The sequence below is a fragment of the Rhododendron vialii genome, chromosome 4a, assembly GCF_030253575.1.
Source record: "Rhododendron vialii isolate Sample 1 chromosome 4a, ASM3025357v1".
NCBI lineage: Eukaryota > Viridiplantae > Streptophyta > Magnoliopsida > Ericales > Ericaceae > Rhododendron > Rhododendron vialii.
Genome location: NC_080560.1, coordinates 28,478,579 through 28,494,256, shown reverse-complemented (window position 1 = coordinate 28,494,256; position 15,678 = coordinate 28,478,579). Strand labels below are relative to the sequence as shown.

Below are 15,678 nucleotides of genomic sequence, written 5' to 3'. Positions count from 1 at the left end.
TTGACGTCTCTCAATAAACTCAAACCCTGGCCAGACCCTTGAAAGCCTATACAACCAAATGGGCTAAGAGCCACATCTCCTATTTCTCTCATTTTAAATCTACTCAAATGGTACAATGAAATCAAACTATTAATTATCGCTATTGAAAGTTTGTTTTAAAATTTAGAGATTAACACATACTTTTAAAATTTGACAATGGGCAATAGATGTGTCCTTACTACATGACTTTTTAGGTGTTCCTTCCCCCCACCCCCTCCCTCCCTCTGCAAGGCGATTCTTATATCTATTTCGATTTAGGGGTAGGGGTGGTGGGATTTGAAATCCCGACTTGATAGATGTAGTAGGAGTTCTAAGGAGCAAGAAAAAATATTAGGGGCAAGAAATTGTTTTTGTTCAAACGGAATCAGTAACCGGCAATCCACACATGATGGAAAAAAAAAGAGAAAAAAGCCTTTAATATATGCAATATCCTTTTTTTTTAACATCCAGACATGGGTGGTCATCAATTTTCCATTTTTGTTGCATTACAAAAGCAGCTGCATGGTACGAAAATGTAATCCACTGGGATAATATTACAAGATTAGGCAAACAAGGAACAAAAAGAGAGGAGGAAACTAATTCGTTCTCCAATCCTTTGAGACTTGTTCACAATCAGTTTTCCTATTGTATGTAGTTTTTACTAGGATTCAGCATCTCTCCATATCTCATAATCAACCGGATGTTGCTGTTGAGCCCACTTTGAGGCCCATTTCACCAATTGAGCCATTCATATTTAGCTCCATGCATGTGAACAATAATGAAAAAAAACTCCAATCAATGCGATAACTATAGCTACATGATTTCGTATATTGGTCTTCAGAATAACATTGGCCGACCCTCACAAATGCGACAAAACCATCTGGCCATGGTCATTGCGTCATTCTAACTTTTTCCATTGGTGATCGAAATGCAATAGAAAAACGATCGGCCTAATCATGAATACAAGTCTCTCGTAGTCGAACAAAATGAGCCCAACAATACCGTCCAGCTTGGAGAGAAGCTTGACTCACCTAGAACTGACCTTTTTTTGGGTGATTGAAGCTTTGTTATCTTCTTTGGAAGTTGAGACACTTGATGCCATAGGCAAAGACAAAGAAGAATCCTATGACCCAACAAATATGGGCCACTGCAACTGCAGGTAGGAAGTCATACTCAAAACCCAAATAATACTTGAGAAATAGCTTCAATGGCACATCACCCTCTCCAGGGACCTCAAGCAAAGCATCCTTATCACCCACTTGAGAAGTCACTAGTCCATAGAGTGTCCATGACACTGGAGAAGCCCAGTAGTACCACCTCCACCAAATCGGGATTTGCTGCAACAGTCCGTTAAGGAAATATTGGATAACACATCAAAGATAAATTGCAAATTTACAAAAAAATTATAGATAAAAACTGTTCCAGAATCCACTTACAATGGTCTGTATTTTGTTTTATGAAAATTGTCCACATCAGAATCTTTAAACATAATTTGTTCAAGAATGATTTAGTAGTGTATTTTTGCAAAAAGACTGGTATAGCAAGAACACAATTTTGCATATACTTAGATTTCTTTTTGTACTTTCGATTTTGTAGACCTTTTCTTTCAAAATGAAACACCATCTATTTGTCTTCAACAGTCTTTATGGAGGACAAAAAGCTCATCAAGAATGAAGTGACAACAATATTTCTTGAATTACAAGCCACCATAGTAGATGTTTTGGTTTCCAACCTTTCATTTTCGAAATAAATAACTGTAATTCAATCACATCATTCTGAACAAACGTTTTTTGCATAAATTTTTCGTTTTCTTTTACTCTATGAAATAAAAGATAGTTTCAATATTTAGGAACTAAACTTGAGGAGGTCTTAAGTTGACATACCGGCCTGGGAATGAGGAAACCAGAGAATAAGTTCCAGAAGCTAAGGAAGAAGGACATAACAATGGCAGCAATTTGGACGCCGGGTGTCAGCGCGACAACCATCATGCCATACATTGTGAAGTAAATGAAGCACATTAATATGTAATAGTAGAACCACAAGACTTTTACAACCTTCCACTCAAACCCAATCATGGAGTAGAGTACAAGGAAGTATACCAATGTTTGGATTGTAACATAAACCACCTCTATGGCCACCTGCATATTTTATTAAAACAAGAAAACGTCAGAAAAAAGATCCACGTTTTATTAGCATTTTCTGCTCTCAGTTCCATAAAATGCAAAAAACCATTTGGTGAACTATATTCCGAAAGTTGTTCCAGGGAAGAAGAACACCACAATGATGTTTCTGAAAAAAATTGAATTTGGTATTGGGTGTCATTAAATTTTTAGTTTCTGTTACAAAAAAAAAAAGAGAAACAAGTAAACAATTTTATTTTTGTTTTCAAAAAGGAAAGACAAAACCTTGATTCGTTGCTGCCTGGAAAAAGGTCAACGGTGCTAGAGTGGTGGGGAGTTTGGGATGGAAGTTTCTTTTACCTATTTCTCCATGAAAACTTGTTTGGTTTTTGGAGAAACACTATTTTCTGTTTAATTAGAAGTATAACCAATTTTTGGGAAATGAAAAACAGTTTCCAAACACGTTTTGTTTATAGGTTTCAAATACTCAATATAAAAACAAAGAACATGGAAAAAAAAACCTTTAGCAAACAATATCTACCTATTTCAAAAGTTTACAATGTTTGGTCTGGAATCAGGTAAATAAGAACATACAGATTTTCTTAATGGAGATTTATAGTACGCATAGAGATTCTCAGATCTCATTTGAGGAAGGTAACTTATTGAGGTGAGATGAGTTGTGCTACCTGAGAAAATGCGTAAGGCAACGCTGAATACATCCCGGCTGCTCTTTCACGGTAAAATACTGTTCTCTCAATAACAACAATAGCCTGGACTGAAGAAGCATTAGTGGCTCCAAGGAAGAGAACAGCAGCATACATAGCTCCCAAAAGATTTATCAAATCCTGTTGTTTTGTCCTGTTAACAAAGTTTATGTTTTTGTAATCTACATATCCCATATTTAAATCAAACAACAAATTGTAGTCTACAAATTCCAATTTTTCATCAAATAGGAACACCAAACACAAAAAAAAAGGAGGAAGAAGAGACTAGTTCAAAGTAATTTCAGACTTTTCCACATAAACAAATGACATGAAAGGTATAGGTGCTTTGAACTCCTCGTTAATTTTCTTTTCAGTAACATAGAACAATGAAAACCAAAGAAATGAAAACAATAAATCTGATCTCCCGAAGTGTCATTGACTGTCGTACATCTTATTTTGTGTTTTCGAGAAAGAAGGGAATTCCAACAGTTACTGAAGCAATTGAGTGTAAATGAAATTTGAAGACATCGAAGACTTACATCTGCTGCCCTTTTTTCCAGAAAATAAACCCAAATAATGCAGCAATAACAATGGTCATGAAGAACCGAATGGCATTATACTGGGGGTTCCTCCAGTACGACCAGTGTTGTTTCCGGAAACAAGCTTTGCATTGTGTAACGAATGGTTGGGAGTACTTGGTCGAGAAGTATAGATCCTCCGAACCCGGAGGCGGAGTACTGAGTTCTTTAATGAGCTCCTGATTCCTCCTGAACCAAGAATCAAGAAAAGTTAAAGACAGATGAAATAAATATGCAACTAATATAACTGTTGCATGGATTCGTGTGTGAAATCATTTGCAGGTGTATTTCAAGACCGTTGGACTGAAGAATGGTTACTACATCAGTACATTTCACAAGCCCAAGTTTGGTTTTCCTTGAAAAATGTATACTTCTCTCTCTCCCCAACCGTTGGTAGTGTTGTTGTATGTGAAGTATTTTACCTTTCATTTGTTTTTGAAAGTGGAAAAAAACTTATTAATCTACTTTGGTCCCCCCTTTTTTGAGTGCAAGATGGAAATGTACTTCATGAAATTAATTTTGTTACTTTTTGGCATGCATGTCTTTGTTATTATTATCGATTATTAAAGTATAAAAAAGGTGCAAACCTAGTGCACGAGGCTCCCGTCATGCGGGTTCTGGGGAAGGGTTAATGTACGCAGTCTTACCACTGCAAGCAGAAAGGTTGTTTCCTCGACTAGAACCCGTAACCTTAATGGAGCAACTTCATCGTTGCGCCAAGCCCACCCTTCATTATCTATTGAAGTATAAGGATGAAAATTTGTTTATGAATACATGTGGTTTGGTCCCCCCATGTTAAGAATCCTGCGCCGCCACTGCTTAAAGCTATAATCTAAGATGCATAGATACCAATGTGAACCAGGACACGGGACAAGTACTAGACGCAAATAAGCTATTTTCCCAAGATTAGGATAGGGACATATTGATTGTAATAGTAGATACCCTCCAGGTATATTTTGTAGAGTCATAAAAATATATCTGTTAAAACATCAAACTCAAAACCAATTGGCAATGAGTGGAGAGGTTGCCTAGGTAGGCTCATATACTAGTTTTCGAGTTGAATATCAACCGATGTGGACAAGCACTAACACTTCCCCGCACGTGCGATCCCTGACTTGCACGTGGTGAGGAAAACAAACAATTCAATACATACGACAACGATCAACCATCAATGACAAACAAAGGGGGAATCAACCACCAAAGATAGAGTCTTGTCCAAAAGCCAAGCCTAGCTCTGATACCATATTGGGGAGGGAGAGAGAGAGAGAGAGAGAGAGAGAGAGAGAGAGAGAGAGAGAGAAGTGTTTGGGATGTTAATCTAACCCTAACACATGTTGTTAATATACAGTGAAGAGCGATATGATACAATGACTACCTCTCACTTTATTCTAACAATACCAAACATTATTTTTAGCAAAGAAAGAGGAAAAAGCAAACATAAAAATGCTAACATCATGAAGATGCAAATCCACAATAATTGAATGAGTATCATGAAGTAAGTAAGCATCCATGCCAATTTGGGCTTGGCTCCAAGTCTCAACGAGTCCTAGCTTGTCCCCAACATTTCCGACTAGATGAAGTATAATAAGATAAAATATAATAAAAAAAACAGACACATATTTATGTGTATTTGCCACAGGTACAACGAGGAAATTAAAGAGTGCATGTAATGCTGTGCAAGTACATGAAAGCTACATATCCATTATAACTCAAAAATCAAATTCTGCTTACTGATAAAGGGAGGAGTTGGCATATATCTCAGCAAAATCGACATTCAGTTGAGTCTCAACCGTAGGAGAACTAATCTCCAACACCCATGTAGCAGGATTGTAACCGTCCTTAATCTTGGGCACACCTGAGACAGCCTGTGGCAGTTTACAGATTTCAATCTACCTTAATTCATTAGTAGTAGAAACTTTGATATTTTGGCAGTTTAATTTGCAAGCTTTAACTGTCTCTATATAAATTTATTCCTCATTTTGTTGAGCACAGCCGCACAAGCTTAGACTTCGGAAGAGGGGAAAGAGGAAATCATTTGCAAAGATTCACTTCGTGATAGTTAAGCAATAAAAGGTAATTATGGTATAAAGAATATAGTTTAGCAATAAAAGGTAATACTATAAAACCATATATTTTGTTTACAGAATTATGTGGTCTTTTGTTGTTCATTGCCACAGCCACTTCACGTTGGATGACTTTTAGGCATGAAAATTTAGTGTTATCCTTTCTCGTAACAAAAGCAAACATTAGCATTAGGAAAAGATTTACTCACTTCAAAATATTCTATAAGCTCTCGGGATTGACGACCCAGCGGTCCAGCATAAATGACTTGACCTCCTCTCCTCATCAAAAGTAACTACAAACAAGCACTATCATTAAGGTAAAATTTGGGAAAGATTTTACGTATCTATAATTGCTATTCATATGAAGATTGTCCAGAAACAACCAAACGTCATATCATAATTAGCTATTCGTACCTACTTTTATTTTTCTATAATTTTTCTCTGGAAATTAGTTATTAAAATTATGATGACCCTGCCATGTTCCCATCAGTGCCTTAACTTGGGACACACAAACACATGGCATGTCCTTGACATGTCCGATGCATAAGGCGACCACTTCGGCGTTTTGGTACTTCATAGGTTGCTATTTTGCTCCATAAAATGGCCAAAAATCATGATATAAACTAGTTTCACAAATATTATTTAGGAAATTTCGTAAACCTCGTCAAAAGCTTCAAAAATGTCTATGCTTGGTTGGTGAATTGTGCACACTACAGTTCTTCCCGTGTCCACCGTATTTCTCACAGTTCGCATAACAATGGCTGCAGCTCTAGCATCAAGGCCTGATGTAGGTTCATCCATGAAGATGATAGATGGGTTAGCAACCAATTCTACAGCTATCGTTAACCTCTTTCTTTGTTCTGTCGAAAGACCGTCAACTCCTGGAAGCCCAACTAAGAAATTCCTTATCGGGTTAAGCTCAACCAACTCCATCACTTCTTCAACAAACATCTGTCTCAAAAAAGGGAAAAAGAAGTCATTTAAATAGAGGAACAAACTTCTGCTTGGCAACATTCACATTTTCTTTTTACTGTAAAACAGAAATACTTGTATGGTGAACTATTTCTGAAAATGGTTTTGGAGGTATTCCTTTTATTTTTGAAAACAACTCAGTTTCCATCCAAAAACCACCAAAAAGGGAAATGATGAGTGTTTTCCGTCTTTTATTGTTCTTTGTTTCCAAAAACACGAAAAAGGGCAATGAAACAAAAGACTACAGAAGTGAAGGCAATTCCAAATACAAATTCTTGGGATGTTTATCAAGTGACATACCTTCCGTGTTTTTGTGTTCACATCTGAGGAAAGACGGAGCCAAGCAGAGTATAGAATAGATTCATAAATAGTAACATAAGGTGAGTGAATGTCATTCTGTTCACAGTACCCGCTAACCCTTGCAAATGTTGCTTGGTTCTTCGTGTAACCCGAAATGCTGATAGTTCCTTCAATATACCCACCAGTCTTCCTTCCAGCCAACACATCCATCAATGTGGTCTTTCCAGCACCACTAACACCCACAAGTGCAGTCAATATCCCTGGTCTGAAAGCACCATTAACATCTCGCAGAAGTTGAAGACGATCCTCCTCAATCCCTTGCTTTTTCATTTCCTTGTTTAAGAGAAGTACAAATTTTAACTCAATAATTGTGAAAATCAAGTAAAACTTATCATCAAAGTGATAAACCATCCAACGTAAAACCAACTGACAATGACTTAGAGAGGTTGTTCATACTCATATACTTAGTAGTTGGGGGGATAATTTACTGGGGTGTGACAGGCTCTAACATTCCTATGCATGTGCGGTCCCACGGCTTGCATGTGAAGAGGTTACTGAAAGACCCATAACATAGGATCGCAACAAAATGAAATTCACTTTGGCATGGACAAAAAGGATGGGTACTCAATATAAAGATTCTTGCCCACAAAGCCTTTGAAAGCCTAGCTCTGACACAATTTTTCGAGCATATAACTCAAACTCAACTAGCAACGAGTGGGAGGCCACAAAAGTTCATTTCTAGAGGTGATTGTAAATTTATGTGGGACAAGCTATACATAAAATCATATGTCAATGAGACTGAGAATGAAGGCAAAATTTCGTTGCTAGACTAGCTGAGCTATTTACTAGAGAAACATGATATAACAGATAAATGAGAAAATCCTCAAAAAATAGAATAAAAATAAAAACACGATAACCCCAAAGATGTTAATTTAAGAAGACCGTAACAAATCGGATTGAATGAGCGACTTACAACGGGCATATCCACATAGTAGTTGACGTGATTGAATGCTAGTGAAAGGGGTTGAAAGGGTAAAACCATTCCTTTTTTAGGTGCACGGTTACGCTGTAAAGCATTTCTTACTGCCATGTCAACACCTGTAACCATTCAAAAGATTTCAGAATTTAGACCATTAGAACATTCTTTACTATAACAAGGAAATTGCCATGCCATAGCCTAGGACATTTGGCATCCCAAATTTATTTTTGTCATTACACATGCAACGCAACTCAACTCAACTCAGCATGAGCTTCAAAATGGACACAAAGTCTTTAAAAAGCATACAAGTTGAACTTCTATTCTCTCTTATTTTGTTTGGATCATCTGAGTGATATAACAAGAATTCCGTTTGCACAACCATTAACTAGTGATCTAAATTTTAACTTAAAAAGTATTATGAGGGACTAGGTTATAAAGTACAGATCTTAAGGGGCAAACGCAAAAGCTCGAACCTTCATATGCCATTTGTCCATACAGTGACTTCTTCTTCTTTTTATCATCTTCCTCCAGCACTGCAGCTCTTGAATCACCCAAAGCTGAAGTAGAGTATACAGAAATAGGGTCATCAAGCCTGCAGTTCTTTCACAACAAAATGATAACTTCAAAGCTAAAAAGAGAACCTAAACAACTTACGATTCAAGTAAGTCAATGCTGCGATAAACAAAACATTGAAGAGAATAGAAAACGCAACCAATGCTCCAATGCAAACCCAAAACATGTAATCATCTGTGAAGAAGCCTCTCGACACGAGGAGGACTTTCCCAACCGTAGGTGCATTAATTCGGGGGTCTGTGTTAATCTGCATTTAGAAGTACGTTCCAACACTTTATTGAGGCGACTACATGAAATTATGCAACGTTCCAAATATAAATGAAAATTCATAGACATCAAGACAAACATAAAAGAGAACTTACGGCACTCCATCTCTTGTCAAGAAATTCATTCATGACTATTGCATTCTGTCCATATGTCATTGGAGAAATATAATAGCCCCATATCATAAATGGCTCAATGTCATCTGCAGGCATAAAATGAAATGAATGGTTGCAATATTTTTAATTATCTATGTAGAAACACTCACATGCAAGAATACAGAACTTTTTGGCCAAATGCCAAGCATTATTCAGAAAAGTAATGTACCACATAGGAGAATTAATTAAACTAACCAAAATCTTGGTGTGATTACAGGAAACAGTCGAAAGGGAAAATAGAAAAGTGAAATCAGCATCTTACCTTTGGCAACAATAAATCCTCCAAGAACCATAACAAGTAGCAAGGTGAAGGTGCCTAAAGTGCTAGCAACAACCTGTGTTCTCCCCACTGCAGCAATAAAGCGAAAGAGAGACAGACCCATCTGATGTATACTGAAGAATGCCAAGAACTGACGGAAAAATCTGAATGAGATGGAGGGGTATTTGTCAGTGAAACAAACTCTAATAAGATGAATTCATTAGGTTCCCTTTCCCAATGAAGGTAGTATCGAAAATTCTAGGGACACAAATTTGGGCACAGAAAAGGGTAAACCAATTTTTCGTTGGATGAATCTCAGGCACAAAGTGAACTTCTCGTGGCTTAACCGATGAATTTAGACTTTCTGGTGCCAAATAGGATGTATAAATTTCTAATGTAGAATTTAATTTGGCAGCACTCTTACCTACTTGCAGCTGGAGCAAACCCAATTGTGTAATACGTAAGAACAACCCATATTGCTGATTCCAGGAGGGAGACGGGTATCCGAAGGACCCAAATCGGCAAGGCAAAAGCCCACGGAGGATAGAATAAGGCATCCCTCTGTTTAAAGAAGACAGGAAGCCCCAAGACAGTCATTGCGAGCTCCGCCATCCCATTAAACATCACGTTAATCAAACTGAAGAATAGAGCTCCGAAAAACTTCCCTCCATCTAGCAAAGTGCCAGACGGCATTTTTGTCCTCAAGAACACAGTCAAGGCTATCAATGACATGATTGTTATTTGGGTGATTTTGAATATGTGAACAAAAATGTTGCGCTTCATTAAGAGCCACTCTCTATCAAAGCATGCCTTAAAAAGTTCCCGGTTGGAGATCCCATACTTTTCTGTCACCAAAGCAGCCGGGTGGGTTTTCGTTTTATCATAAGGAACACTAAGATCTGCCGCTAGTTGTTGGCCTATATGGAATGAGTAGAAGGCCTGCGAGAATTCGGCAACTGAGACATATCTATATAGTTGGTTCTTTTTGAACCAGTATTGTTCTTGATCTTTCTTGGAAGTCACTTCTTGAAGAAAATCGGCGACTCCTTTCCTTTCAGGGCATTTGAAACCCATGAACTCAAAGAACTCGAGGATATTGTCCCGTGGACCTTGATAGACAATTTGACCTTCTGAAAGTAAGATGATGTCGTCGAACAGATCATAAGTTTCTGGGGCTGGCTGAAGAAGAGAGATGATCATTGTCACATTCATTATATGGACCATTTGCTTCATGTACTTGACAATCTGAAAAGTTGTGGAACTGTCCAACCCGGTCGATATCTCATCCATGAAAAGAGCTTTTGCTGGTCCCACCAACATCTCTCCTGCACCCAGTTAAGAAAAAATTTACCAGATTTATCACTGATGACTCATTTCAAAACCAAACTGATAAGGAATCAAGGATCGAAACTCTTTGGTGTGTTGTTTTGGAAAGCATAGGAAGGGAAAACTTTTATAAAGGCATCGCAAACATATTCAGAAACATTTCAAAAGAGACAAAAGAAAATTTGAACAAAAGAATTTGTTGAGAAGCATCGTCTACAATATATTTAAGTACATGAAAGCCTACTAATTGGTTTAACAAAATAAATTAAAATTTATAGCTTGATTCACTATTTGTGATAAGGAACAAGTACAAAACAAAATGCAACACTGCAATAATTACCAAGTACTTGAACTTTATACTGACACACTTCTTTTTTGACCTATTTTGTTATTCAACTAGTGTTTTTTTCCCAGTCCCATACGAATAAGGAAACAAATAGTTTCGGCCATTCGATGAAAAAATATGGAAATTTTTTTCCTTGCAAGAAACGAAAACTATGTAAATCAAATGGGCACAAGCAAATACGCAAGAAAGATTTAGGCCTCAAAAAAGGTTCAATTAAAATAGTCTGGAACAAAAACTATGTATATCAAATGGGCATAAGCAGATACGCAGGAAAGATTTGGGCCTCAATCCAATATTAATGCCACCAAAATCATTGATAAATGCTTTGAACCCCTTTAGATGATTATTATGTTGGTAATGTTTCAACCACTTCTGCATTTATATGAATCGGAAGCATAGTAAAGGACAACACCAACGAAGACTTACAGTAGAAGAGCACTTTAAGTATTTATATGAGCATGTTAGAAGTAATTAAAATTACAAGCAAAAGACCAACAAAAAGACAAATTTGAAGTGTCATTGTTAGAGATTCTTAACAGATGCAATGGGAATCTTCATAGTTCACTAACGTGGAAAGGAGAACATGCGCAACTAGAAGAAACAAGGAGAAAAAACTGTGATCAACAAGAACAATAAATGTTTCCTTTTCACAGTCTTGGAAATCATACCAGTGGTCACACGCTTCTTTTGTCCACCAGAAATACCTCTTCTCATTTCATCACCAACCAAAATATCCGCACATATATCCAATCCGAGTATCTGTGATAATTTGTTTAATTGTAAGTTATGAAATCATTTTCTCTTGGGGATTATAAAAAGGGTTCTGCAATAGCAAATTGTATGTAAAAAGACAACGGCTTCAATATTAGAAGTGTGACCTTGATAATATAATCTGTAACCAAACTGGTCTCTTGGCCCGACACTGCTGTGGCCTTCATAAATGCATCAATCTCAGGATCTGGTTTAATTCCTGCTTCTTTCTCTCGCCTTGAGAGCTCCACAAGCATTTCATATCTTGTGCCAACCCCAAAACAACGTCCTGAGAAATCCAATGTCTCTCTCACTGTCATCTCCCCATAGTGAAGATCTAGTTGACTAATGTAAGCACAAGTTCTTTGAGGAACAAACTCATTCAATTCATGACCACAATAGGTGACTTTTCCTGATAACTGGCAATGAATAAAGTGGGAAAATCGTTACACAACATAAGACACTAACAAACAAACAAAAACGTTTAATAGAGAACCATAAACACACCCTTAGGTCCCGATCAAGCTTTCCCGATAGTGCTAGCAACAATGTTGTTTTGCCGGCGTTAGGTGGACCTAAAAGCAATGTCATCCTGCAATCATGAAATTAGTACTTCTAAACAACCAGGCAGTAAAAAAAATAAAGAGAGGTAAATGAGAATAGGATAAAAGACCAGGATATGCAAAAACAAAACACTATATCCATAACAAAAAAAACTCCTTAAAAGACCAACTATTTTCCTTCCAAATGCTCCACAAAATGAAGCATAGATTACAATGAACAAAGCATAGATTACTTTTGCACTACTAACCAAAATAGAAAATGGAAATAGAACTCACAAAAGAAATTTTCTAGTTATACAAATGACACAAACAACATAGAATTTTTTTCCAGGTGGCCACTAGCAATCTCTACATTACTCCCTTTTTTGAGAAATCATTTTTTTGTAAGCAAGATTACCTCCCTGTCTATCATGCAAAAGAAAAGGTTTCCAACTTGATTTCATTACCGTGATGGTTTCACAATGCCGCTAACATCTTTAAGTATCTGAATTTTTCTCTTCTTAGAAGGGGCAAGCCGAATTAGTCCCAGAATACTCTTTTGTCCACAACAACCAAAAAAAATATGTGTTAGTAATCAGCAAAAAAAGCGCAAAGCTAAGATATATGCAAGATGTTACATATATAGTCAATAAAATGTTTCATGGAACGCTAAGCAGTACAAAACTGAAATATCTCAAAAGAACCTATATTTTCCCCCACAATTAATGAACACATCAATGACTTTTGGGGAGTGGTTTTTCCAAAATACACTACATGTTTTTGCCTTTATTTCGGCAGACATATAAAATTGTTGTATATTGCACATAAGTTAATCAAGAATGAATAAAAGGTAAGGGCATACTTGTTTTCTTACATAATAAGAACAAAAAATGAGCACTTTTTGTATGAAGGGGACTATGAAAATGATTTGTTATAATTCTTTCCTTATTTAGTCCTCAATCACAATGAAAATCCAAGATTCATTTTCCAATTTACTCCCATTGTACCCATCCAGAACATTTAAGAAAAAGACCACAAAAAAAAAGCCTATCATCTTACGAGCGCAAGGAAGCTGCCAAACCACAAGCAAGAATTTGTGCAGTGTCCCTTTCTAACTGATGATGAGTTGATGACAAAAAGACTCTCTTCAACTCTTAACATAAGGACCTATCCCATGCATTGGTATTTCATTTTACAATCAAAAAGAAATTATTTGCACATTGTAGAAATTATAAGAAACGGAACAAAACATCAAGAGTGAACGATAGGTTCACATGCAACAACCATTAGGGGTTATAAACAAACCAAATTATTCAAGCCCAAGCTCGCATTTGTTCGTTAAAAGCTTATTCAAGAGTAGTTCGTTAAAAGCTGATTCAAGAACAGTTCTGTAATACCCGCCCCAGATATTTCGGTATTTCAATTACTTTTAATTAAACTATGTGTTTTGGTGTTTAAATCGTAAACAAATAGAACTTGTGAGGGTCCTGTGTGTGATTTGTGATTGGAACATAAGTTAGCAATTGGTCTTGCTTGCACACGATAATTTTTTATAGGTTTACAAATATCCTGGGGGAGATATTTCTCCCCATTCTCATCCCTTGTACGTAGAGAGAGAGAGAGAGAGAGAGAGAGAGAGAGAGAGAGAGAGAAGCAGAAGAGAAAGAGGAGAAAAACTCTGGTCTGTTCTTCATGAAATTATTCAAGGTACTTAAGAAGCTTGCGAATTTCTGTAATTTTTACTGGATGTTTATTTATGTGTTTAGTATATGGTGGTAAATTTTCATAATTTTCTGAGAAGTGTAGAAAAAATATAAAAATCGTAAACCAAGCTGTGGTTGGATTCCTGTTTTTGAGCAGACAGCTTACAGAGCTACGACTTTCATCAACTTTTTTTTATAGTTAAGCAATCTTCTTGATTATAGGTCCTTATGAGTTTGAAAGATTGATAAGTTGTGATGTTTTGGCGTTGGAATTACCAAAAAATATTAAGTATTCAATTTTTAATGAATTTTTGAACACAGACTGTTTTGCTGAAAATTGTGCTTCGCTGCACAGAATTTCTGAGTTTGGAGGTGATTTTAACTAGGTTCCCTTACTTTGTAAAATCTGGGAAAAAATCAGGGATAAACTTTGATGTGTGATAATGGTGTGTACCAAATTTGGGTTTTATTAGATGCATATTCTAAGTTTGGCAGATTTTGCAAGTTGGTGTATTCCTGCTGAGTTTTGTATTTGCTGCACTAACACATTTTGGGAAAATGGTCATATCTTTTAGCTTAGGTATCGGGTTAGTGCACAGGTTGTTGATTCTGAAACTAGACTCATATACCTTCGGAATATGTAGGGGTTGTGGCTTAGTTTGTAATAGGTTAAATTAGTTTTTGATTTGAAGTTAATAGACGTGTAGAATCTGCGATTTTCGATAGGTTATTGTGTAACTTCAGACAAGCATAACTTTGTCGTCCGGACTCTGTTTTAGGAAAATTATATATCGAAATTGATGTAGTGGAAGTCTACTTTCTAATGGTGGTGTCTCATGACTTGATCTTAAACTTATAAGAAGTTATAGGTAGAATACAACAGGTTGGTCCTAGATTTCAAACCAAATGTAAGGGTTATGTGGTGTTTGAGTGCTACGCTTGTTTAGGGACACTTCTAAACCTTTGAGATGGATATGCTTGCATACGTTAAGCATCGTTAATCTATTGTTGGTGTTATAGATTGTTGTTAGGAGTTAGTATTGACATTTAAGCGTTCAGTAAACTGATATGGTTAGCTTGTGGCTAGGTAACAAGCCGGTCAATTGGGTAGGTTTCGAAACCGTAAGTTTGGTGTACCTCGGTCGATACAAAGGTGAGTATGTTTGATATGGTTCTCCTCAATATAATATATTGTTGTGGTGGTGAGTGTATATCTTGCTAACCATAGTTAGCTTTCGATATGGTTATCTTTGATGAGATATTGAGGTAGTGGTGAGTGTATATCATGCTAATTGGTGATTTAGTTATTGATATGCATGCATGATGATATGTATGATTGGAGGATGTATATCATGCTAACCGAGGTTTAGTTATTGATATGCATGTTGTTGTGTATTGATTGTACCTGCTTAAGGATTGTGGAGTGAGTCACACCATGTCGTGGGCCGTGCCTTCTAATTAACGGTAAATGGGAATATGGTGTGCGGGATACAATACCTTGGGTGCATGGGATGTGGCAGATGTGCCACTGCATGTGATGTGATTATATTCATGTTGTTGTGTATTGAATATTACTGTTTAGTTGGGTGGACAAGTTGGTTAACTGTTTTATACATTTTGAGTATTTTGGTTATGTTGGTGATGTGTATTCATGTTGATATTCCTTCGGGTATTGTGGTATTATGTTGAGCATTTCTATATCTCACACACTCTGACTTTCCTTTTTGGTTTGCCAGGTAGCAGGTTGCTTAGAGTGGGTCCACTACCTGTCGTCGTGTTGAGGTGTTTTGCTAGCGTCAGTGGGGTTTTGGTTACGTTGTTGTGGAATGTCTTAGCTAATGCAGAACTTAATTTGTAAGAAGTTGTAGCTAAGAATAGTTAAAGCTTTTAAATTGTATAAGTTGTAATTAAGTTTGGTTGATGGCTGGCATTCTATTTGAGGTTAGCCTTGGACGTTGTGGATGATCAAGTTTGTTGTAGGTGGTTGATGTAGAAGTTGGTTTATTCAGGTCGTAAGTAAGTCATC

The 15,678-nt window shown here is 36.7% G+C and overlaps 1 protein-coding gene across 7 annotated transcripts in view; it reads right to left on the bottom strand.

The window, feature by feature from the left end:
* Positions 1–433: 433 nt before the first annotated feature.
* LOC131322319 (ABC transporter G family member 39-like) overlaps positions 434–15,678 on the bottom strand; it is a 36,168-nt gene continuing 20,923 nt past the window's right edge. For 3 of the 7 annotated variants that reach the window (XM_058353599.1, XM_058353602.1, XM_058353604.1), the window contains 18 exons: positions 12,417–12,505; positions 11,915–11,999; positions 11,536–11,826; positions 11,326–11,416; positions 9,410–10,310; positions 8,989–9,149; positions 8,670–8,773; positions 8,389–8,554; positions 8,208–8,291; positions 7,729–7,853; positions 6,756–7,088; positions 6,144–6,434; positions 5,693–5,776; positions 5,152–5,285; positions 3,382–3,609; positions 2,825–2,996; positions 1,902–2,156; positions 434–1,355 (listed from right to left, as the gene is read on the bottom strand). In XM_058353599.1, the coding sequence (XP_058209582.1) occupies positions 1,086–1,355; positions 1,902–2,156; positions 2,825–2,996; positions 3,382–3,609; positions 5,152–5,285; positions 5,693–5,776; positions 6,144–6,434; positions 6,756–7,088; positions 7,729–7,853; positions 8,208–8,291; positions 8,389–8,554; positions 8,670–8,773; positions 8,989–9,149; positions 9,410–10,310; positions 11,326–11,416; positions 11,536–11,826; positions 11,915–11,999; positions 12,417–12,505 (3,864 nt within the window). In that variant the 3' untranslated portion in view covers positions 434–1,085. Of the gene's footprint in view, positions 1,356–1,901; positions 2,157–2,824; positions 2,997–3,381; positions 3,610–4,011; positions 4,157–5,151; positions 5,286–5,692; positions 5,777–6,143; positions 6,435–6,755; positions 7,089–7,728; positions 7,854–8,207; positions 8,335–8,388; positions 8,555–8,669; positions 8,774–8,988; positions 9,150–9,409; positions 10,311–11,325; positions 11,417–11,535; positions 11,827–11,914; positions 12,000–12,416; positions 12,506–15,678 lie in introns of those variants that run through there. The other 4 variants (XM_058353600.1, XM_058353603.1, XM_058353605.1 and 1 more) reach the window with 4 other exon arrangements.